This window comes from Opisthocomus hoazin, chromosome Z (assembly GCF_030867145.1).
Source record: "Opisthocomus hoazin isolate bOpiHoa1 chromosome Z, bOpiHoa1.hap1, whole genome shotgun sequence".
Taxonomy (NCBI): Eukaryota; Metazoa; Chordata; class Aves; order Opisthocomiformes; family Opisthocomidae; genus Opisthocomus; species Opisthocomus hoazin.
Window position 1 is genome coordinate 19,759,011 of NC_134454.1, and position 24,407 is coordinate 19,783,417.

At 38.6% G+C, this 24,407-nt stretch overlaps 1 protein-coding gene across 2 annotated transcripts in view; it reads left to right on the forward strand.

The window, feature by feature from the left end:
* UHRF2 (ubiquitin like with PHD and ring finger domains 2) overlaps positions 1-24,407 on the forward strand; it is an 88,373-nt gene that overhangs the window by 55,250 nt on the left and 8,716 nt on the right. For both annotated transcript variants that reach the window (XM_075410964.1, XM_075410965.1), the window contains exons 6-10: positions 6,118-6,304; positions 10,292-10,415; positions 10,816-10,923; positions 14,821-14,925; positions 22,954-23,060. In XM_075410964.1, the coding sequence (XP_075267079.1) occupies positions 6,118-6,304; positions 10,292-10,415; positions 10,816-10,923; positions 14,821-14,925; positions 22,954-23,060 (631 nt within the window). The remainder of the gene's footprint in view (positions 1-6,117; positions 6,305-10,291; positions 10,416-10,815; positions 10,924-14,820; positions 14,926-22,953; positions 23,061-24,407) is intronic.

Consider the following 24,407-nt stretch of genomic DNA (forward strand, 5'->3'; position numbering starts at 1 on the left):
GTCATCTGCCTGGACCTTAGTAAGGCCTTTGACACTGTTCCCCACGGTATGCTCCTGGAGAAACTAGCTGCCCATGGTTTGGATGGGTGTACTCTTCGCTGGGTAAAGAACTGGCTGAATGGCCGAGTGCAGAGGGTGGTGGTGAATGGAGTTAAATCCAGCTGGTGGCCGGTCACGAGTGGTGTGGTCCCCAGGGCTCAGTTCTGGGTCCGCTCTTGTTTAAAATGAAGGGAAGAGGGGCTGGAAAGCAGGCTGGTGGAAAAGGACCTTGGAGTGTTTGTTGACAGCTGGCTGAATATGAGCCAGCAGTGTGCCCAGGTGGCCAAGAAGGCCAACGGCATCCTGGCTTGTATCAGGAATAGTGTGGCCAGCAGGAGTAGGGAGGTGATCGTGCCCCTGTACTTGGCACTGGTGAGGCTACACCTCGAGTACTGTGTTCAGTTTTGGGCCCCTAACTACAAGAAGGACATCGAAGGGCTGGAGCCTGTCCAGAGAAGGGCAACGCGGCTTTGTGTCATCAGCAAACTTGCTGAGGGTACACTCTGTCCCTTCATCCAGGTCATTGATGAATAAGTGGAACAAGACTGGGACAGTACTGACCCCTGGGGGACACCACTAGTTACCAGGCTCCAACTAGACTCGGCGCCGCTGATGACAACCCTCTGAGTTCTGCCATTCAGTCAGTTCTCAATCCACTTCACTGACCACGCATCTAGCCCACACTTCCTGAGCTTCCCTAGGAGGATGTTATGGGAGGCCGTGTCGAAAGCCTTGCTCAAGTCTAGGTAGACAACATCCACTGCTCTCCCCTCATCTACCCAGCCAGTCATGCCATCGTAGAAAGCTATTAGATTGGTCAGGCATGATTTCCCCTTGATGAGTCCATGTTCATGACTCCTGATAACCTTCTTTTCCTGCTCTTGCTTAGAGGTGATCTCCAGAATGAGCTGCTCCATCACCTTTCCAGATATGGAGGTGAGGCTGACTGGTCTGTAGTTCCCGGGATCCTCCTTGCCCTTCTTGAAGACTGGGATGACACTGGCTTTCCTCATAGACATTGGCTTTTTCCTCCTTACCATAGAATGGTTTGAGTTGGAAGGGACCTTTAAAGATCATGTAGTCCAACCATCCTGCTATGGACAGGGGCATATTTCATTAAATCAGGTTGCTCAGAGCCCCATCCAACCTGGCCTTCAACACTTCCAAAGAGAGGGCATCCACAGCTTTTTCTGGGCAACCTGTTCCAGTGTCTCACCACCCTTGTCATAAAAACTTTCTTCCTTGTATCTAATCTAAACCTACCCTCTTTCAATTTAAAGCTGTCGCTCCTTGTCCTGTCACTGCAGGCCCCAGCAGAAAAGTCTTTCCCTGTCTTTCTTATATGCCCCCTTTTAAATATCGAAAGCCTGCAATAAGGTCTCCCCAGAGCCTTTTCTTTTCCTGGCTTAACTGCCCAACTCTCTCAGCCTTTCTTCATAGGAGAGGCCTTCCATCCCTGTGCTCATTTTTGTGGCTCCCCCCTGGACCTACTCTAACAAGTCCATGTCTTTCTTGGACCCCAGAGCTGCACGCAGTACTCCAGGTGAGGTGTCACAAGAGCAGAGTAGAGAGGCAGAATGCCCTCCCTCGACCTGCTGGCCATGCTCCTTTTGATGCAGGTCAGGATACGGTTGGCTTTCTGAGTCGCCCATTGCTGTCTCATATCCAATTTTTCATCCACCAGTATCCCCAAGTCCTTCTCCACAGAGTTGCTCTCAATCTGTTCTTCCCCCAGCCTGTGCTGACATTGGAAATCGTCTTGTACAGCACCTTGCACTTGACCTTATTGAGCTTCATGAGGTTTGTATGGGCCCACTCCTCAAGCCTGTCAAGGTCTCTTTGAATGACATCCTGTTCCACTGGTGTATCAGCTGTACCGCTCAGCTTTGTCATCCACAAACTTGTTGAGGGTGCACTTAATCCCACTATCTAAATCATTGATGAAGGTTCATAAATAGTGTTGGTCCCAGTATGGACCCTTGAGGGTCACTGCTCGTTACTGGTTTACACTTTGACATTGAGCCATTGGATGCAGGCCATCCACTCTTTGGATGCGGCCATCCAACCAAGTCCTTATCCATCTAATAGTTCATCCATCAAACCCATGTGTCTCCAATGTAGCAGCAAGAATATTGTGAGCGACCAAATCAAAGACATTACAGAAATTTGGATAAATGTCATCCATAGTTCTTCCCTTGTCCACTGGTGCATTCACTCCATTGTAGAAGGCCGCTAGATCAGTTGGGCATGATTTGTCCTTAGTGAAACCATCATGGCTGTCTTTAATCACCTCCCTGTGTTCCATATGCTTCAACATGTCTTCTAGGAGTCTCTGATCTATGATCTCACTGGGAACTGAGGTGAGGCTGACTGGTTGGTAATTCCCAGGGTCCTCCTTTTTACCCTTTTTAAAAAAGAGTGTAATATTCCTTTTGCTTCAATCACTTCCTTCAGTTCCCTGACTGCCGTGACTTTTCAGATGTTATGGAGAGTGGCTTGGCGACTACACCAGCCAATTCCCTCAGGAACCTGTGATACATCTCGCTGGGTCCCGTGAACTTGGCTATGTTCAGGTTCCTCATACGGTCTTGAACCTGACCTTCTCTTACAGTGGGAAGGACGTAATTCCCCCAGTCCCTGCTTTGAAGTTCAGGGCCTTGAGAGATGTGGTAAGAAAGATTATCAGTGAAAACTGAGGCAAACAAATTGTTGTGTACTTCAGCCTTCTCCATGTCGGTTGCCACTGGTTCTGCTGTCTCATTTATGGTGGTGGGGGTGTACATTTTCTTTAATCTTCCTTTTCTGACCAACATACCCATATAAGCCATCCTTATTACTCTTGCATTCCTTGCCGAACTCAGCTCCAGCTGTGCGTTAGCTTTCCCATTCCCATCTGTACACGTCCGGGCAGTGTCCCTGTATTCTTCCCAGAATATATGTCCTCTTAAAGAGCTGCCAGCTGTTCTGCTCCTTTATCTGAGAGGGCTGTTTCCCAGGGGACCCTATCCACTAATTCCTTAATAAAGGAATTAAGAAGCTCAGTCTCCTAAAATTCAGGGTCCTGACTTTTATCTTTCTTTGGTCTGTATCATTCGAGATTGTCAATTCCACCAGCACATAATCACTTCAGCCCAGGCTGCCACTGATCTTGACCTCTCCAATTAGTTAATCCATAATGCTAAGCAGCAGGTCAGTAGCACTTCTCCTCTAGTTGGGTTGTCTGTCACCTGGATTAAGAAGTTAACCTTGATGCTCTCCAAGAGTCTCCTGGACTGCTTGCAGCTTGCTGTGCTGCTTTTCCAGCAGATGTCAAGGTGACTGAAGTCCCACAGCTGGGTCAGTGCCTGCAAGCGTGATGCTTCCTGCAGTTGCAAGTAAGAACATTTCATCAGCAGGCTCCGCTTGATCGGATGGCTGGTAATAAACACAGTCTGTGAGGTTTCCTTTCTGAAGAGCCTTGGCCTCTAATTTTACAGGCCTTAGCCTCTAATTTTCACCCACAAGCTCTCGACCTGTTCATCGCTGTTTTTCAAAGCAGCTCTGGGCAAATGGCCTGCCCCTCCATCCTTGCCTGTCCCTCCTGAACAGTGTATAGCCATCAATTGCAGCACACCAAGTCATGTGATTTGTCCTGCCAAGTTTCAGTGGTAGCAGTTAGATCAGCTTCCATTTCCGCCTGTTTGTTACCCATGCTGCATGCACTGGTGTAGAGACATTTTCGTTGTACTATCGACTGTGTCACCCTTTTAGAGGAAAAAGCCCTAATTCCTTTGAGGCATTTTGCAGGTGTTTCCCTGTTGGTTCCTAATACCTCAGCAGCCCCTTCCTCTTCTTAACAAAGAAAAATTCCATCCCCTTCCCTCCCAAAGTCTAGTTGCTTCCAACTTTGAAGATATTCTTCAAGGTCCTTCATAAAGACTGCAGATACAGCACAACACTTCACTTTCCAGTCCTCGTTTCTTATGAGACTTTCTGTGTGGAGTTTCCACAGAGATTTTACACTGAAATATTATCCACATGGATCAGATTTTCTTTAAAGTCTATTCAGTTGCGAGGGAAAATTTTTCCTTGGCAGGAACATGCTGGGATTTCTGCGAACCCTTGGTCATTCATTTCCTTCTCAGTATGCTTAGGAAAAATGTAATCCGGAACTCCTCTGGATACATCAGGGATCCACCTCATCTTTCTATTCAAGAATCAACTGCTAGAAGAAATACTCAGATTGCTATGTTAGCCAAACAAACTAACTTACAAGGAACTGATAAGCTATACAGCTTCTGAAGGCAGCAATTTAGACAATAATTCATGATGAAGAAAAATAAAAAATAAAGCTGAGAGAAGATGGAAGCTTGTCCTTGAATGTTGTTCTCTCATGCTAGCGAGAGAAACCTGGGGTAGTTCTCCATGTTTGGGGTTTGACAAATTCTAGTCTCCCCTAAAAATGTATCAGAAAGGCAGTGGTCCTTAAGTATTAAAAAAAATGTGTTTTCCTAAGGGTTAAATCTTTCATGGTAACAGGCAGTGTTTTCTTAAATGTTATGATTTGTTGCTTGTGACCTTCTCTTTTTGTCTAATATTCTGCCTGCTTAGCACCTGTGGAAGAATGTGATGTTTGTGCTGCCTCCGAAGGGCTGTAGGGTGTTTGGGGTTTGAGGAGTTGTTTGTTTTCATTTTTGTGGTGGGGCTGCTCTTCAGATTCAGTATTAATGAACTTCTTTGTGACATCATGGACATACTCAGTCAGGTTTTGTCTCGGAGAATGAAAGTGGTTTTTTTTGTGTGATTAACAACTTTTGGGTATTTTTGGCAAAGATTATGACAGGAATAAGTTTGTCTGTCCTTATTACACTGTCCTTCTAGGCTAATTGCCTTTTTGAGTAGATATTGTTAAACAGTTCAGAAGTTCCTCATATAGTTTGCCTACGGACTTAGGAGAAAATTTATCCCAAGTGTTGGTATTCCAGCTGTTTCAGTTTCTGAACTTCTGTAACGTGTAGTTATATTTTTATTCCAGAATGGTGCTGGAACAAACATTTTCTGACCCATTCTAAACTTCAAGATAAATGTTCTCTCTATTATCTCAGGTGTCTAGGTTCTCCAGCTTTGTACTTCCAACTCCGAACTCTCAAATAGTCTTTCTAGTCTTGTCTTCTGATTCAAAGCCAATTACTTCTTTCAGAAATAATACGATTTCCAGAGAAGTTTGGAAGTACGCTACTAATTATTGTATTAGACTAGTTTAAGCTCAAATTCACTTCCATGGCATTTCTAGATGGCTTTTACACAGAACATATAAATGCAGTTTTCTTTTAATGTTGGAATTCTTGGAGCTGTGATCAAGTTTTCTTCTGAAGTCTTCTCTCATTTCTGTGGACCTTCTGCTTGTTTCAAACATTTCTCCTGTAAGTGTTAATTCTGCTACAAGTATTCAGTGTTTTTTCCCTCTCCTCTTTCCTGTCTAGTTTAGGCTACTAAATGTTTTTCTCTTGTACAAAAGCATTTTTCTCCTGATTGAGAAACCAATGCCAATGGTTTTGTTTCGTAGTGGAGCTCATGGGTCCAAATTTCCAAGTGAGCTGGAACAGAAAGTTAGTGTTTCTTTCTGTGTAAACTAAACTGCTGCTATGAAACAACTGGTGATTTGGGATCTGTGGTCTCAGACTACTAATTCTTCTGTCCAACAGTTAATTTAATTTTAAGGGGAGGAGAGCTGTTCCAAATTATAGTTTCATCTTGATTTGACTGTTACCAGTTACCTACTTGGAATTTCTTCGTGGCTCTGTTTAAGAAGACTCCAACTAGACATTGTGCAAGGCTCCATCTGTAAGGAGAGTTTGCAGGTGGTGTGTTGGGAACAGGAGGGGAGAAAATAAGAGAAGCTGCTGGTTAGTCATTCTCTTCATTGCTTGTTTATACAGCAAAAAAAATCCTTTAGCCTAGATAGTCAAATACCTCATGGTAAGAAAAAAGCATTTTCAAGAGGGTGGTGTTCATGTGCAGAAATAATTTTTTCCTGTGGATACAGTAATGCACTTTTCTAAGACATGTGGCATTTGACTTTTTCTTTGTTTTTGACAGGGAAAAGTGGCCCTGAATGCAAGCACTGTAGGGCTGATCCAGATAAGGAGTGCCGTTTTTGTTCGTGTTATTTGTGTGGTGGAAAACAGGATGCTCACATGCAGCTTCTGTGTGATGAATGTAATATGGCTTATCATATATACTGCCTGAACCCTCCCTTAAGCAAGATACCAGAAGATGAGGACTGGTAAATATACAAGGATGATTTACTTATCTATATTGCCATTCTATAAATGGTACCTTTTTGTTATTTGCAACTTGTGACAGGCAATTCTGAATACTTTTTAAAATTCTGCTATGTTTTTCATCCATCTGCGTAATACAAGCCTTATGTTTTCTGTCAAGGTAATTATTTTAAATCATTCACAAAGGATTAGTAGTAAGCTTTAATGACCATTATGGAGTTTCGAAAATGGTATGTTCATTTTATTCATTGTGATCATTATGATCTTCTGTGACATTATCTGATTGTGTTTATCAGCAGTGGTTGTTACCCAGCGTTTTGATTTTGTTCAGGCTTCATTGCTTGAACAATTCTTTAACACTCACCCTTCTCTTTCGCTTCATCCTCTGTCCCTGTTGCTGCCCCTCCTGTGTCTTCTCGTTGTCTCTACTCCATTCAGTTCCCCTCTGTGGGAGGACCACCACCTTGCTGCTCTTTATTTCTACTGTACCTGGTTATTTCAGCAGGCAAACCAAGCTAACTGGCATTGTTAAATCAAGATAATTTGTGTTTTGAAGTGAATCTGCATGGAACCATTAGAAGCCCATGAAGTTATATTAGGCTCTCTACCATTTTTTGTTTTTATTAGCTGTCTACAATTTACACCATTTGTATTTGTCAGCTGCCTGTGACTTACATGAGATGCTAATCCTTTATAAATGAGTAATAAATATAACTTTATTCTCAAAGCTTTCCATTACATAGACATCAGTAAATGTCTTAGATATCTGTGGATGCATTTTATTGAATCTCTTTTGGACCTTGTGATTAAATTTTACATAAAACTCTGTGTAAGTGCTTTGGAAGTTTTAACATTCTCTGGAATAAATAATTTAATGTGCTCTGCCATATTGGATGCCATAGTAGGTTTGTTTATTGGCCAGTGTTTAATGGTCTGCCTGTTTTCTGGGGCATTGCGTTTCTTCTGACTTCCTTCTGTGTTTATGCCAATGTATGATTTAGCAATTGAGACCAGTAATATTGATAGGTGTTTCTCAGTGTGGACATTTGGCCACAGGGATACTGGTGTTGCCAGCTGATCTTTTTGCTATGAATCTTCTGCACTGGGAAGAGTTGTATTCACTGTTTTTGGAGGAACTGCTGGCTTGAAACGCTATCTGAAATATATTTTCAGTATCTTCTAGAAATATGTATGGGTCATTGGAACCAAAAGTAGGATTTATTTGAATATTGTCTGTGTCTTCCACTTGTTGCATATGCAAAATGATTACAGTGTTTATTCAGCAGTATTTATTACGCAGCATGTTATTCTGAACTATCCCCAGGTTTTGTGCTGCCAAGGCAGACTGGTCTTCTGTGCTTGACATCTTCTTGCTTCGTACTGCTTGTCCCCATAAGTGAGTTGATGTCAGGTGTTGGAAACCATTCTCAACACCCAGGTGGTTTATTACCGACTGCAGTGCATAAGTCATGTTCTTACCTGATCGCACCCAATGTTTGGTTATAGCAGCTGAGAAGTTCTTTTCTGACTTCCTTTGTTCAGAATATTCAATGAGACCATCTGTCTGGAGGTACACATCTGTTTCGTCCATCCATTCTTCAGTTGCCCCTTACTCTCAGTAATCCAGTACTCCAGCAACAGTAAAGTCCATCTGTTTTCAGTACTTGTCACAGGAGAGTTTCTGATAAAGAAAATATATACGCTTCAAATCAGCGACCCCTCCCACAAAACCCTCAAATTGTTTGTTCTACCCTGAAAACAATTTATTCTCTCTAGTTTCTTCTACATCATAGAAGGTTTGATAGGCATGTCACAATACTGAAGTCTCACCAGCCATCAGTGTCTCTTTGGTTTAGCTAGAGTGCTAAGGTTATCTTGGTCTGCTGGGTGCTTCAAATTATTTTTTGGATTAGGTATTAGTGTTCTAGTCTTCACTGACACCTATTCTTATTTCAGAAGCTTCTTATGAAACATTCTTGTGAGTTATCCTACTTCTATTTCAGAGAACTATAGAGAAAGTGTGAGGAACAGAAATTTTTTCAAAGTGTAGCCATTACTACTCAGATCTCCCTACCCTCTTCCAGTCACTGCAACTGCACTGCATAGGTCCCCAGGACTGTTGTCCTCCATACAGAAGATTTGGTGCTTTGTAGACAACTACACAAGAATAAAATTGACTGACAACACAGTCTTTAGATTTCCTCAGGTCATGTGTTAAGTGCACTTTTAGACCCTTCCACTTACATTTATGGCCAAAGAAATACGAATTTCCCCGTAAGTTGTAGAAGTTTAGTTCGTATAACTAAAACGTCCTGAAAAACCTCTGTCAAACTTTTCAACTTGCTTTTTTTTGCTCTGTAACGACATGAGTCTAAAGATTTATTCATTTGAATAGATAGCTGCACCCATGGAGGCAGTCACTGCGTGGGAGAGGTACTGTTATCGAGCTGACGTGTGGCAGTTAATTTTGGGATACTTAGTGATGCCAGCGCTGTTCAGACTTAATGCTTGTTCGTATGTAGAACAATGCAGTTGGACTGGGCAAAGCAGTGTCTCCTACCAAATAGGAGGTCTATTTTCTCCCTTCTTGCATAGAAGCAAAGAGTCATGGCTGTCTGATCCTTAACTTCTTGACAGATATTGTTTGTTTTAGAAGTGGAAAAATTTCCATTTACTACATTTATAGTCTAAAATTAGGAAACTTACTGCAGGGTTTTAGCCTGCAGTTTGGGAAAGAATGATAAGTTTCTCTTGTGGAAATTAAGCCACTCTATATGCGAAACAGTATTTAATATTCTACACAAAACTCAGTTTGAAAAATATTAAGGTAATATGGTTGGTTACCATGTCAAGAAGCAGGGAACACCATAGTTAATTTCCCTTGTGTATTTGCATTATGTCGTGTTCTTTCTTTTAATTGGTCATTGCATAATCTTTTTCTTATACAACTATAATATCATTCAAAGTCTAAGTGTTAGACAGTTTCAGCGTCTTGTATTATTTTTAGTTTCTTTTTATCTACATAGCTCAGTTGTCTTAGTGGTTCAGCACCTTTACTGACATAGTGATACCTGTTCCTGTGGACATTAATCATTAATTCTTCTATTCATATCCACATACAAAAGTTAATTAATAAATCCAGAATGGTGGTAGTAGTAGTGCTAGTGATAATTATCTAAACTAGGTTATCAATGTTAGTGTAGATCAGGCTTCCTCCACTAGTGCCATATGGGCCAAAACCAGCCCATGGGAGCCAGAAACACGGACAGTTGCCTTTGCATTGGCGTTCCTGGAGTGGGATGATAATGGTATTAGAAGCAGCAAAAGGACCAGTGTACTCCCTTTCTCTCTCTGCTGTAGTCAGTGCATACTAGTATCTCCTGCTTTCCTACCAGGATGGCATTGTGTTAGCGAAGTGAGTCTCAGCACTATATTCCAAGTGGCTTCAGTGTTGTGGCGCGAGTGAGTGAGTGTATGCGTATGCGTGTATGCGTGTGTCTACACACATTGCATGATACCTTGGCTCTGTTTGACATTCAGCTGTCTGCAGTCAAATTTATTACACTAGAAGCAAAAATTAAGGGTATAGTGGGCGGGACATAGAAGCAAACCAGGAGTACTCGTTAGCAGTGCACTCTGATCGCAGCTATCTTCTCATTTACATGATATGAATGAAAGAGGACAGAACGAAGAGAGAATACAGGAGACATGGGGACCTCTCACACATCATGTGAGAAAGAATAGTTAAATATTTTGCCTCTAGCACTTTACCTTCAAAGATTTTGAAATTCCCTTTTTAAAAAGTTGACAGCGTGTGTTGATGTTGGGTTGATTTTTTTTAAGCTATAGGCTTCAGCTGCTTAAGACTGGTAAATGTTTGCTAGCTTGAAATATTTAGTCAAGATAAAGAAATTGACACTATTTTGGCTACAAGGTATGTATTGCCGTTATTATAAAGTAATTGAGAATTTAATAAAACCTTTTTTTAGGTATTGTCCTTCCTGCAAAAATGATTCTAATGAAGTTGTAAAGGCTGGAGAAAAGCTCAAACAGAGTAAAAAGAAAGCAAAGATGCCATCTGCCAGTACTGAAAGCCAGAGAGACTGGGGCAAGGTAGAGTGTATTTTAGAAATAGCTGTTACTCTGATTGTTCGTGTATGTGCTAAATCTATAATCCTACTTATATATGCACTATACAAAATTCAGTACTGGGTTGCACAGACAATGAGACAATGTTTAATCCTGCCCACTATCTACTGGCAGTTAAAGCAGTGGAAGAACTGTTAAGGTGACTAGAGGTAAAAACAAAAAAGCCAATCCACGATCCTTCCCCTAAACCTGTAAATGAATTATCATTAATGATAATTAATGAATTATCATTCCTTTTAACAATTGTTAATGTATTTTAAAATATGTGTTTGTTACAATTATCAGATTTCTTGGTATCTGCATTGAATTTTTAAATAGTCTTCAGTACTGTAATACTAATTAATTTTGTCTGATGTGTTTTTAGGGCATGGCCTGTGTTGGTCGCACTAAGGAGTGCACTATTGTTCCTTCAAATCATTATGGACCTATACCTGGTGTTCCTGTTGGGACAACCTGGAAATTCAGAGTGCAGGTATGTTGTTTCAGTATTCGCTGTAGTTGAAGTAGGTAAGAATAGTAATGAATGGGTTGGGCACCAAAATAACTGCCATTTTCACCGGGACGAAATAAAGAAAATGGATTATGATTCTAATATTGGAAGTGATGCCAATAGTAGTGAAGGTTGAAGTATGCTGATTTCACAATACATCTTAATAAGTCTTTTGTCATTAGGATAAACAAATTTCACATGTTAAAATTCTAAGTGGGATGCTTAGTGAATAGAGTCAAGTATTTTCTGAAGTGTACTTCACATGAACTGATTATCCCACTTAGAAGATGTAGACTGTAGATTTTGGAAACATAAGATGATATCATTGTTATTTGACTTGCTGTTGGGTTTTTTTGGTCGTACATAATGGATGTCCAAATCTCCTTTTAGGCTGATGAGCAGCTTAAATCAGAGCAAGCCTGTACTGCTACTGAAATTAGCTGTCCATTCAGCCTTTGCTGTTTCTTGCACTGTCTCATTTTCTGTTGCTTATATTTCTTAGACTCTATGGAAAATCTGATTGGTAAAAAAACTGGCAGAAAAATAATCCCCTCTAGGGTAGGAGGGGAGCTAATTTTCCCAGTCCATTTCACATTTTAGTTATATAAGCACAGTGCCAGTACTCAGAGGGACAGGAAAAAACAAAGCAGGGAGGATGGGACAGCTTCATTTTATGCCAGTACTGATTTTTTTGTGGGTTTGAATTGTCCAGCAGACTGCAAACTTGCTTGCTTTTCCCCCAGCCTTATCTGATAGCACTGATTTTTTGCTTATCTTTGATTCTTCTATTGTTGTTTTTAGTTGGGGAAATACATACTTACTTATTGTCAGAATTAGTTCTTTGTCACTTGCATGTGTAAAAGATTGTAACTGAATATTTTCCATTATATTTGGAGGAACAGAAATAGGTTTTTTTTAGACTGCTTGAGGAGGGGCAAGCCAAGAATCGAAAGCCTATTCTGATAATGTTTTCTGAAGTTTTCATCACCTACTTTCTCATGAGAAGAAAACAGATGCTTTACTATACAAATGGTAGAAGAGGGCATTTAGCAGGCAATTTTCCTCTTGATGGTGGTGTCTTCCAGTACTGTGTGAAGAATTCTGGATTTGGAAGGCCATGCAAGATTTTAGGCTGATATGGTGAACAGCAGACATTTTCCCCTTAGGAGCAGTTTCCAGTTTCTCTCCTTGGTGAAAATCAGAGTGAAGCTGTTGAAACCTAAACTAGTTCTTTTGATCCTTTCTCACCTTGATGTCCATTGTCAACACTACCATCAATACAAGCTTTAGATGAAGCAAAGTAAATATGTAATGTAAAATTACGCTGTTCAGCATGCCAGCAATTTTATACAAAATTGCTTGCTTAAGAGGGAAATTCAGTTTTGATTTTTTGGATATTTCGTTTGAAGAACTTTTTTTTTGTGAAGGGAATTACAATAAATAGTTATCTTTTTGTTGGCTTCCAGATTAAGTAAACTTTCATAAGTAAGAGAAGTTTCTAAAATCACCTATCCAAACTCAGAATCTCAAGATGAAGTTTTATTTTCACTACTTCAACAATAATGAAATTATTGGTTCACCTTTTTGTTAGGAATTCCATCAATAACACAAAGGCTAATAGTTTTCAGGTCTTTCTAGTGCTCGTAGGAAAAAGGAACAGAATTAGACTGCTGTTTTTGTCAGAAAATTAAGCAGAGAATGCTAAATTTTATATATATGTGTGTGGACTAGACATCAAAGGCAATCACCATTTCTAAAGAATTATTTAACTTTGGATACAAATGAAATGGTCCCTTTAAAAAAAAAAAAAAGATTGAAATGTTTTCTACATAGAAAGTTAAATTACACTTTTGTTTCTCATATGAATAGTCTTTGTATGAGAAATGAGTTTGCCTGAGCAAATCTATGAGAATTTAGAGACTGTAGTTTCTTTATTTCTGATTTGCATAGTTTTTTATGACACAACCTCTCTTTTCCCTAGAAGGAAATTGACTAAGTTATGCTTCTGGAGAGAGCATCTGAAGAGCATCTTTGGCATGAATTACTTACCAGAGTTCATCTTTGGGGTGAATCACCTACCAGAAACCTAAATTTAATTGATAAAACCTGGAAATGAAAGAAGGGAGGGAGGAATGAATGAAAGGATGTTTGATACAGCAGGAAAGAGGAGCCCAATAGTGGGGCCTTTTTATTCAGCATGCTCAAAAATGGTCTGGAAAAATTGGCAAATAGCTGATAAAGTTAGGTGAGAGTGCTAAGTTGTTGTGGATAGTAAATGTGGGGTGGGAACAGTTCTAACTGTATAATTTGTAATGGACTTTCAGCTTCTTATTCTTTTTGCTATTTAGGAAAGAGATATTCTAATAGCTAATTTTGAAAATATGTCATCTTAATGTGCAATAGTAATCAAAAAAAGTGTTAAATTATTGTCAAAGGAAGGGTCAGGAAAATAAAATACTATGAACAACAATCAGGTTGATTAAAGAAATGGAATGGTTTTAATTCAACTGGAAAGACTTCTCATTCTGGAATAATGCTGAAAATATGGTGTAGTGTAGATGGCTCCAAAATGATGAAAAAAAATGATTAGGGACCAATACACATACTTCTGTAATGCAAAAAGGGGTCATGGAAAGAAAAGGTCAGCTTGCCCACTTCAAAATGAACAAAATTAGTACTAGTTCATATGACAAGTGGTACTACTGTGAACTCTTCTCTCTTGGATACTGTGAATCACTAAGTTTTTAAGTAGTTTAGGAAGTCTGAGCCACAGACAGCTGGATGCTGAGAAATTGTGCACAGAAGTATCATTGTGTAGCTTTTGTACTGTGTGCAGCTCTTGTCTGTTGTAAGAGACAGGATTTTTTGGCCAGCTGAATCTTTGATGTGTTACGTTATGAAAGTACAAGACTATAGCAGAAGAATGTAAAATTTCATGGAAGTTGCCTGAAAGTGTAGGCTGGGAATAGGAGTTCGGGAGTGGGAGAGGCAGAATGAGAAAACTGGGCAAAGTCCAGGTCTGAAGGAAGATAGGAAGGTAGGAAGAACCATCCTAATGGTTTTCTGCTGGGCAGCTTCATTCTATCAATAGTATTTTTGGCATCACGTACAGAGAAAATACGTAATTTAATATGTGGCCTCTTTTTTATTCATGAAGGTTTTTTTTGTTTTTAAACATAATTAAATATTAATAAATAACTGTTTGTGGCAGAGACGTTCCAGCAGACTTTAATGATGTTGCCAATTTAAGGTACAGGTGCAGCTCTCAGGTGGTCTGGTTGCATCTTAGTTGCACATTCATTACCAGAGACTTACTCTGGTTGGGGAACTAGCTTATGATCCATACGTTGGTCCAGTGGCTTCTGTTTCCTTAGGCAATGTGATAATATTCCTCTGTGTTGGTCACATTTATAGTTTGTTACCTTAATAATACCTCACATAATGATCTTTACACAGGTCACTGTGATCTTCCTTAGTTAAAAATTGTAGACTATTACCAAACTGGCAGATCTCCCTCTGCTTTGGATTGTTCTAAATTACTGTGCACATGGAGTATAGCACTGAGGACAGTCTTAAAATACTGCTTATGGAAAGAATCATGGAGATTTTTCCCAAAGAAGAAAGTGTGCTTTTACATCTTCCAGAGTCACCACTGTCCTACATTGTCCTTCCATTTGTTGGATGTCCTTACTTTTGTTTTTTCTGCCATAAAAACAAGTGGAATTCTCACCTTTAATGGCAGTTGCACGTTAACTGTTTACACAGACACCCCTGTACGGTATTTTAAGCAGAATGTTGATGGTTAAAAGTGATTGTATGTGGCTGGTTTTAAAAAAAAAAAAAAAAAAATGCTAGAAACTGGTGTTTTTCTGTTGCCAGGTGAGTGAAGCAGGTGTTCACAGACCACATGTGGGTGGAATCCATGGACGCAGTAATGATGGAGCTTATTCACTTGTATTAGCTGGAGGATTTGAAGATGAAGTGGTATGTCATTTATGCAAGCTATGTTAATAAAGATACAGTTATGTTTGTTGTTGGTCCTAAAACTAATGCTTGTGCAAATACGACCCTGAAAAAAATAGCTAATACAGATAACAAACTGAACAGGTTTTAGTATTTCAGGGAGAAATATGTAAGCAAATCTTTCTTAAAGAGTGCTTATGCTCCTACTTAAAAAAAGATTTATAAATTACAGCTGGACATTTCATTGTTTAGGGTAGTTAAATTTCAGTATAGTTTTGAAGTCTGAATTCAGTATTTTAAATCTGATAGTGTAATTATATGCAAATAGTATATTTTATGTTCTGCTTTGGTCATGAGTGTTACTGCTTTCAAGACAGATAGATGCCTTTTCCTTTGGTTTTGTTATGTTTCTAAATGTGTGATACATTTATTTTAATGAAGCAAGAATAAAAGTTACATGTTACTTGATTCTTTGAAGCTCTGAAGGTTCTCAGCTCCTACTGATGAGCACATTCAGAACTTCTTAAGAAAGTGTATCTTGTATGATGATCCCCAAAGGTGCTGGAAAAAAATTCTGCTTTGCTCTACTTAGATGTTAACATCAATGAAAGCAATTATGCTGCATAACAAAACAGCAACTGCGTCCGTCTTCATCTCATGATGTTGACAGTGTTTATTTATGAATAAATTACTGTTTTCTGCCATTAAATAATGTTTAAACAGGGTACATCCCTTCCTGCGGTTCTGCTCCATCAGGTGGAATTTTGAATCATGCATCAGGTGAAGGACATAGCAGTAGGCAATCCATTTTTTTAAAACATGCATAGCTGTTAGTCACAAGGAAAAAGGCACTGGAGAGAGAAAGAAGCATCTGAAATAGCATCAGAATGTAATGTGTTCTTTGCCAGCAGCGGCTGCTGCTGCTGCAGAGTATTACCTCTGAAGGAGTCTGTGTCTTCTGTTGTACATGTCACATGAGGAGGTACTTAGTGTTGGGATACATTACTGTGTCCTTAGAGTTAACCCCAACCCAAGCTCTAGGACCCTTAGCCAGTGGATCCTAAGAACACTGCTCGTCAGCAGTTTTGCCTGCTGTGTTGGTATGCTGCAGACTTTTTTTTTTTTTTTTTTTGGTGGTGATGTCCCCTTATGCCTGCTGCTGTAATTATTCGATTCAAAATATTTAATAAACTTAATTGGATCCTTCGCATGTCTTTTCCAGTTCACCTAAGTGATGCTGTGATCACGTATTTTTGTGGACACCTAAGTACTGTCGTAGTGTAGATGACATCTAATTTTGAAGAGGCATAGTTTGGGAGAAATATTGCAGAAGATATCCTAAAAATTTGTATGAGGGTCAGCTTTTCTGCAATTCCCTAATCTAATAATACAAGGGGGAATGTTTTTCTTCCAGGTGCACTTCTGGAATTAGTTTTTCTTCAGTTGCTTTTTCATACACTACATTTTATTTCCCATATTATTTCCATTTTCTCTGTTTTTTGGAAAAGGTTGAAATTAAACTCCTATAAGAATATCCAAAGAAAAATGAAATTCTGTACTTACAAGTATCCTAAGTACAGTATCTCATTCCACAAATGAAACTTTTAAATAAAAATTGAGATAAAATCCTCTGCTTACATCTTGTCACTTTATTGTGTGAGAACAAGAAGAGAGGTGACTCTTACTTGAATTTCAGTAGTATGACATAGGTACTTGTGTATAAGTTTTTACAAAATTGAGAAATAAATACATTTTGGAAGACAGTTTTACTGTATGTTTATAAACTTTATGCTCTATTTATGCACACTGCTGACGTGCTGTGTTAATGCTCTTCTTGTGGCTTTAAATTAACAGTTCTCTATTGGGGTAAAATAATTGCAAAAATATATTGCAGGAAATAGAATTCACTGTCTAGCTTTCAGATCATGACATTTTTATGTTGTGCCTTTGGAAACTTGCAGTCCTGCAGACCCAGACTTGTCTGCAAGTTTAGTCAAGCAGGGATGTTCTGGATGTACTGGAGTGCTCAGTAATGATAAATTCTGTCAGTACAGGATCTGCCCTCAAGATTGAGGAGGGGTACAGTCATGGTTTACAAAATGAGCATTGGGTGTAATTGTTTGGCACGTGGAGCTTAACCTCATTCTTAATTATATGCGTATAAAATCTTTGCACATTAACCTCTCTCTTGTAAATATTTAACCTTGAATTTTAGTCGCAATTTACATGGTTTACCTATTTAAGATACAGGATTATGATAGTTAGCTTTAGAGTCTTGAATATGCTAATATTGCTGATCTGCTAGTCTTGTTCTCGATAGTAACCATGATAGGAACATTAGCTGAAGAAATGGAGAAGTCTTTCAGGAATTTAAAATCTAAGAATTATTTCAGAATAGGCTAACATTTGAAAACTAGATATTGAACATTGACAGTGATTGTGCAATCACAATGTTCATGATAAAAGTATTTTGACTTACCTGTTCATCAGATCAAGTTGCTGAAGAAATTCCACTTTTGTGTTGAAAAATTACCCTGCTATTTTGTGTCATTGTTTTTACGTATCAGGATTAAAACTGCTGTTTATTTTCAAAAATTTCAAGATCCATGTTTCTTCCGGGTTGATGTAGTGTTGTAAAGGTGGTAAATAATTGTGTGGTATGCTTAGTTTAATCTGAATAAAGTTTGTTTCTTCTTTAAGTGCTTTTGCATGTAGGATCATACAGGAAATCTCTGAACTGAGATTCAGAATCTCTTGGAGAATAATATCTGATGTGATCATTCGCATCCTCTTGTAAAAGATTCTGAGAGTGTAAAAGAGAATAGCATCTCTTATCACTCAAAAGGGACCCCAGGCAAATATACTCATTGCTTAGGTTTGTTGATATTTTATACCAAACCCATTCAGTGCCTGGATCATCACATTTACAAACCACTTCATGAAATGGCTTGCTGTCCGTTTTAAATGTTCTATGTCTTTGCATTAACCTTGTGTGTGAGTAATTGGTTCCAAGGTGTCAGTCAAACTGTTACTTGTTTGGAGTAGTCCAGTTGCAAATAAAGAGTATTTAGCTCACTAGATTTGCCCAAGCTCTGTGATGAGGACGTAGCATTTCAGAACCTCTGCTCAGTGTGCATTGCACAGTGAAAGCACTTGATCAGTTCCACCAGTGCCGAGGGTGCAGTGCGAGTACTGTAGTGAACTGCATACTTAAATGGCTTTAAATCCAAATCGAGTGGCAGTAGGAGTCTCATGTCTGAGTCAGTGTTTTATATCCAAAGACTACTGTGACTAGCAGTTTACCTGGAGATGTGTGTAGGACGTGCTGCTTTATTAAACAGTTTGCTGGGTTTACCTGGGTCATCTGAATCCAGTGTGAGCAGTGGTACAAAAGAGATGTCTCAAAAAACTGTTCTATCTCCTAAGTGATCTCCCGCTACAGACAAGTGTCTTTGACCTGAAAAGGCTTTCTGTGTGTTGTGTCTTTGGTGAACCGGATTTGAAGTTGGAAGTGATTTTGAATGGAGCAGAAGATAATGAATCCAGGTTGGGTAGCCTGCATTATTTACATACTGGTGTTTAGTTTGAGGGTCTGGTAATCCAGCGTTTTGGCACTGCACACGGAAGGGAATAAGAAAAACCTCAGAAAATGGTGCACATACAATTGCGAGTTATTTTTCAAAATGTAGACCTACTTGTATCACCGGTTAGCCACCTTCTGCTGTTTACTGCTTTGAAGCTGTCTTACTGTTCAGAGATCCAGACTAGTGAACACTAAAATGGTTGAATGTTTCCATCGTGGTGGCATATGCTATGGTACTGTCAGGTTCTTGCTGTCAAGGGCAGTTGCAGGAAAGACTCAGAAACACCGATTATGATATACTCAAGCTCTGCACTTAATGCAAGGGGTTTTTTATTGATTTATAAATGAAATGCGTATTTTAGTCCTTCCTTTTTAATTGGCACCTTTTACTGTGGTGCTAAACCATGAAATTATCAAAAATAAATCAGACAACTGGGCATATAGACCAAATCTTTGAGCACTTACATACATACAGGCTTGTTAGACTTTAATGGATATGAATGATGACATGATTTAGTTTCATGTTTCCCGACTGCTAGGGAAAGAAAATCCTTTCAAATGTAATTGTCTGATAGTTAATATTTGTCTTGGATTTAATAACCTCATTTAAAAAGGCTTAGTGCTTTTTGATTTTCTTTGTGATATTAATTGAAATCTTAGACTTTATTAATCACGTTTTACTGAGGTGAAACTGATGAATCGAGGGGTTGATGAACTGATGAAATTTTGGGGTTTCTTGTAACAAAAAAGCCAATAAGACATTTTTTTTGTTCAGACTGAAGGTTGAAGCTTATCTAGAAAAATCTGTGTCCATAATAACGTGTTTTACTAAGTGATAAATGCAATTTTTGTGTATATGTTGCTATCAAACTTTGAAATCTGAGCATAATAGCAGAGGTGTTAATGGAAAACGAAAATAATCGAGACCTATCTTGAGATAGCTGATACTCCAGTAACATGAAGTAGCTAATGCCCCTGTCAGCTGCCGCATAAAAGCAACCCTTAGAAATAATGTGGTCGAAAGCTTAGGTGGAATTCAAAATCTTACTTTTTTCATTCTCCATTATCTCTTTGTTAGACTTACAACTGATAATGTAACAACATTGAATAGTGGAGTATGATTTACTACAACTGACCATCTGCTTATGCTGTTTGTCTGAGGCTGGCTGGCTAATGGTACCAGAGCTTTGGGCTCATCTTCTACTCAAATGCCTCAGTATGAGAATACTGGGTCAATGCTACCGTGACTGAAGTTCATTTGCTCTATAACGTGATCAAACTTTACAAACAGGACAGTTAAGAAATAACTTTGTGGAGACAACATAAGAAAAACAGACATACAGAAGGCATTAAGAGAAGACAATAACAAAGGTCTTTCTAGCTGTTGAAAGAAAGTTGAATTAATCTGTGGAAAGCAGAAGAGAAATGGCAGAATTACATATTTTAAGGTAAGAAAATGGGGAAAAGGTAGGAAGAAGGAAGAGAAGAGAAGGGAAAAGATAAGACTGTTTTAACAGCTTTTTTGACAGTTATTTTGTTTCTCAAAGAAGAACATACAAACATCAATAATTCCTTTTGCCAGGTGTTTGCTTTAACTGCTGAATGCAGGATTTACAGCAGTATCAGTATCTTCAGCTCTGCTTTCTGATCATCTTGAGAAAAAGTAGCTTTCCACCATTACCTGTCACATACAGGCTATCAGTTGAACATTGTCACGGGTGGTAGGAAGATCCTACACTGTCTATAGATAAACTCAGAAATCAAAGCTATGGAGAAATTGTTTTAATGAGTCATTTCTCATCAGAAGATCCCACAGAATAGCTGTGTGAATATTCCTGGCATACTCCACTTTCAAAGTAAAGTACTGTAACCATGATGGAAGTTGGTTCTGTAGGTCTCCCGTTAGGTCTCCAGACTACCAGTATCCCCATTTCACCTCTGCTTGTCATGGGCTGTATTCATATCCACATTTATTCCACTCTAAGGGCTCTGTGTCTGTACATCACTTACTCTTGCCATTCTAGATTTTCTCTCCCTACAAGCACTTACGTATTCTCCTAAGCTTTCTTCCTCTGCTTAAGAGTTGCTCTCATACCAGAGGTTCAAATGTCCTCCGCGTTTCTCTTCATCCAGTCCAGATCAGTGCCCTGTACGGCAAGATCTCTGTCATTTTCCTCCAATTCTAGAAACTGTGTGTCTTTGTTCCCTCCAATCCTTTTTTTTTTTACTTTTTTTTAATATATCTGATGTGAAATAAGTGAGAGTAGTTCTTCTGGGAAGTAAAACAGAAACGAGCCTTCCTTACACTGGGGGTTGGTAAAAGATGCCATCTTCTTGTTATTTGACCTGTAAGAATTATGCTCCATAATTGTTCCATTTCTCTTCCATTTTCCTTCCCTTGGATTTCCAGTTTCCCCTAATTCCATATAGTTTTGCCTGTTTATGCTTAGAACACTTGCATAATTAAAGAGAAGCAAATCTAACCTATCAAAAGTGGAATCTGTTCAAGATGTGAGCATGTAGGCGTAGGCCTTACAGCCATGCTAGCTCTTGAAGCACTGTGTCTTCTGGTTGCCTGTGGTTAAAGAGTACCACCCAGAGAACCACGCAGTCTTTCTCCGAAGACATTGAAAGTTTGATGTTTTTAGCCCTTCTACATTTAACCCATTTTCCATAGAAGTGTTTTCCAGTAGGTAATTATGAATACTGTTGTGTTCTTGCGTGAGGTTTTTTTTGCTTAAGTCTGTAATGATTTGTCCTTTATTTATGTTTGTCTGTGCCAAAAAAAAAAGACTGTCCAGTACTTTCTTCTCGTGAAGATTGTTCTGCATAGTTGTTGAGAAACAAAAGTTTGTCAAGAATCTGTGTTTTCTTGTATATAACTTTCTCCCATTTTGTTTAGGTATTTAGTGTTTCTGTCTTTCCTCTGTTTTTTTTTTTACATTCTTACGTGTATGTTGTTTCAATATTTGTCTCAACATTATGTTCTAAAAAAAAACCACACCACTTTCCAGTTTCAGTTTATTTCTGCTTTTCCATCAAAAAACTGCCTTAGCAGTTCTTCCCACCCTGCCACACCATGAACATGTGTTCAGTTTCTTCTTTGTTATGAAACCCAAATCATTCTGGGTTCATGACTTTCCCAAGATATGTCCTTCTGGTTTGCTGAACTTGGCACAAGCTTCCTATTCAGTGTTAAAACGCAATTTATTTGAATGGGCCTGATTCAGGAAGGAAATCCATCCCTGTTCATATTATCAAAATCATCTTTGTGTGATCTGCACATTTTGTTTGCCTTGACAATCACTCAAAAATTAAACATAGCTCAATTCTGTGATACCTTATTTTATACAATTTATTTTATGTGCTTTCTTAGTAAATAGTTCTTGTGTTGTTGGTCTTTCATTCTTTTGAAGATGTTTCACATATTGTCCTTGTACAACATCATTCTATTTCTGTTATTTTTTAGGGTTTGATTGAGCAGAATAAGTAGACTGTTTTGAGAAAGATATACCAGAGTTTATACCTGTCTTTGTTAGGTTTTGAGTATTGTTTTTAACTTCATAGCACTTGCTTCTTATTATGTCTATATAAATTTTGAATGAGAAATACTCTAATACTACAGCTGAATTTCTGTTAGGTTTTCCCTACACAGAATAAAAGAAACATAATTTCTATAATTAATCTATGGCCTTTTTCGAACAGCGTTTCTCTTTCTAACTCTCTCTTTTTCTGCTGTTGTCAGTCATGAAATATCTGTAACAGTCTTGCACTGGATCCTTAATAATGTCAGACTTTTAATAGTGGTAAGAAATTGACTGAATTTTACTACTGCGTACAAGTATGTTCAGATTTTTGCTATAAAAATTAATGTAAAATTATTTTCCTATTAAGTATTCATCTTCTACCGTGGCTTCATGTTTTGTACAAATTTTGCATCTCCGAAGAGACACCATATTAAATATATTTGTAGAATATATATATTTCTAAAAATACTTGCCAGGAGTAATATGAATTTCTGTGACATATTTCCTACAGAAAATAGTAATACTGGCTTTACTTACGTGTATGTAGATTTTGGCTGTTTTTACGGTTTATCTCTCCAAGGTGTTTATTATGCATTTTACAGATACGGTATTCTTGTAAACAAAATGAAACTTCTAGAGCAAGTAACCACTTGCTAGATTTTTTTTTTTTCCCCAAAAATAGCTTTTTAAAAGATGAGAAAGTCCAATTTTTTAAGGCTGGCAATTTTCGAAATAAGAATTTTCATCCAGACCAGTAGCTTTGTGCTGGCACAACTGCTGTACAAGAACTGTGATGCTGAAATTGAAAACACATCTTTCCATGCCTTGGATTATAGTTTTTCTCGGTCTGAGTAAATAGAACAAATGAATTCACATTTTTTTTTAAATTGAGTTGCTTGACTTTGGAGTGTTAAAACGAAGGATAATCTTCTTGCACAGGATCGAGGAGATGAATTCACTTACACTGGGAGTGGAGGTAGAGATCTTTCTGGCAATAAAAGGATTGGAGAACATTCATTTGATCAGACATTAACACACATGAATAGGTAAGTTTTGAAGATAAAATTAAAAAGCATTCCAAAAAAAAGAGCAACGGTGTAGTGCTTTAATTTAAAACTAATATTTTGCTATATTCATTCACGCCTGTACATGCTGCTTGTATAAATAGTGGTGCCTCTTGCTACTGAGAGGCATTTTATCAAGCATTATGTTTTTTTGATTTAAAGAAACATGCACATCAGTGAAATACATTGCTGTATTGGTGGTGCAGCTAGTAGTCATGTCTCTAGTCAAAACTGTCCTACAGTTTCCTTCAGAGGACTCTGCTTTAATGAGAAGTTAATCATAGCTCTCGGGTGGAAGTTTTCTGTTCTGGGTGTTTCTTTTGAAGTTTCTTCTTCAGTGGTTAAATCAATTATGAAATTTCAGTAGAAAGAAAGCATGTTCATTTTCACGTTAAAAGAAATCTTTCCTGTTTTACTAGCCCTTTCTTCCATCATAGTTTTCTATGAAAAGCAAGGAATTATGGTGTTGCTTTATCAAAAACAGGTGCTTGAAAAAGAAAATATGTGTCCGAAAGATGAATTAGACATCTTCTTAAAGTGTTTTTACGTCCTCTGAAAGCCTGCCTGAACAAAGAGTTCTCCATCCTTTTTCTAAGAGCATGATCTCTGTTATGCAACTGACCACTTAACAACTGCGGGGTGCTGAGACTGACTGAGACCTTTTCTTTTCCAGGTCTGCTTTTAGATACAATCTGCTGCTGTCAGGCATAGTGGAGAGGGATACTTTCAAGCTTTTTGGTGGTGCTTAGAGAAGAGAGAGGAAAAGCCTGACTTCGCTGCTGAGAAAGCGAGGGAGGGAGAGAGGGCAGGTGTGATGTGAACAAGAACAAGGAAGGAAGGAAGATGGAAGTAGGTTTAAGCAATAGGTTGGCAGGCATATTTAGTGACTAGAGCAAACTTGCTTTGGGAAGCAGAATTAAAAGCTGGACTGCTTAGTCTCAGCATTTCATTGCTCTTAGCGAATGAGAAATCCACTGGCAAAGCTTGCCATGTAGCTTTGCAGGCGTTAGTGCACATGGAGCATAACAAGGTGCTGCTCTCAGTTACTGACTTTGATACAAGTTGTCAAGCATTTTGATACTGAAGATTATGATTATTCTGTGTAGTTGAATCAGTATTGGTTTTGCTTGTCCAGTTGTTTTTCCTTTTTTAAGTTTTGTTTTTGTGTAAGAAACATTTTTAAAGTTGGCATTGTATGTCTGTCTCTTACAGTTTTGTACAATGTGGGTTTTATACCACGGCTGTTTATAAACCGTATTATATCTCCTGTTCTGAGACCCATGGTTTGATTTGAGCCTCATTCTGAAGGATTTTCAATCCCTGGTCAAA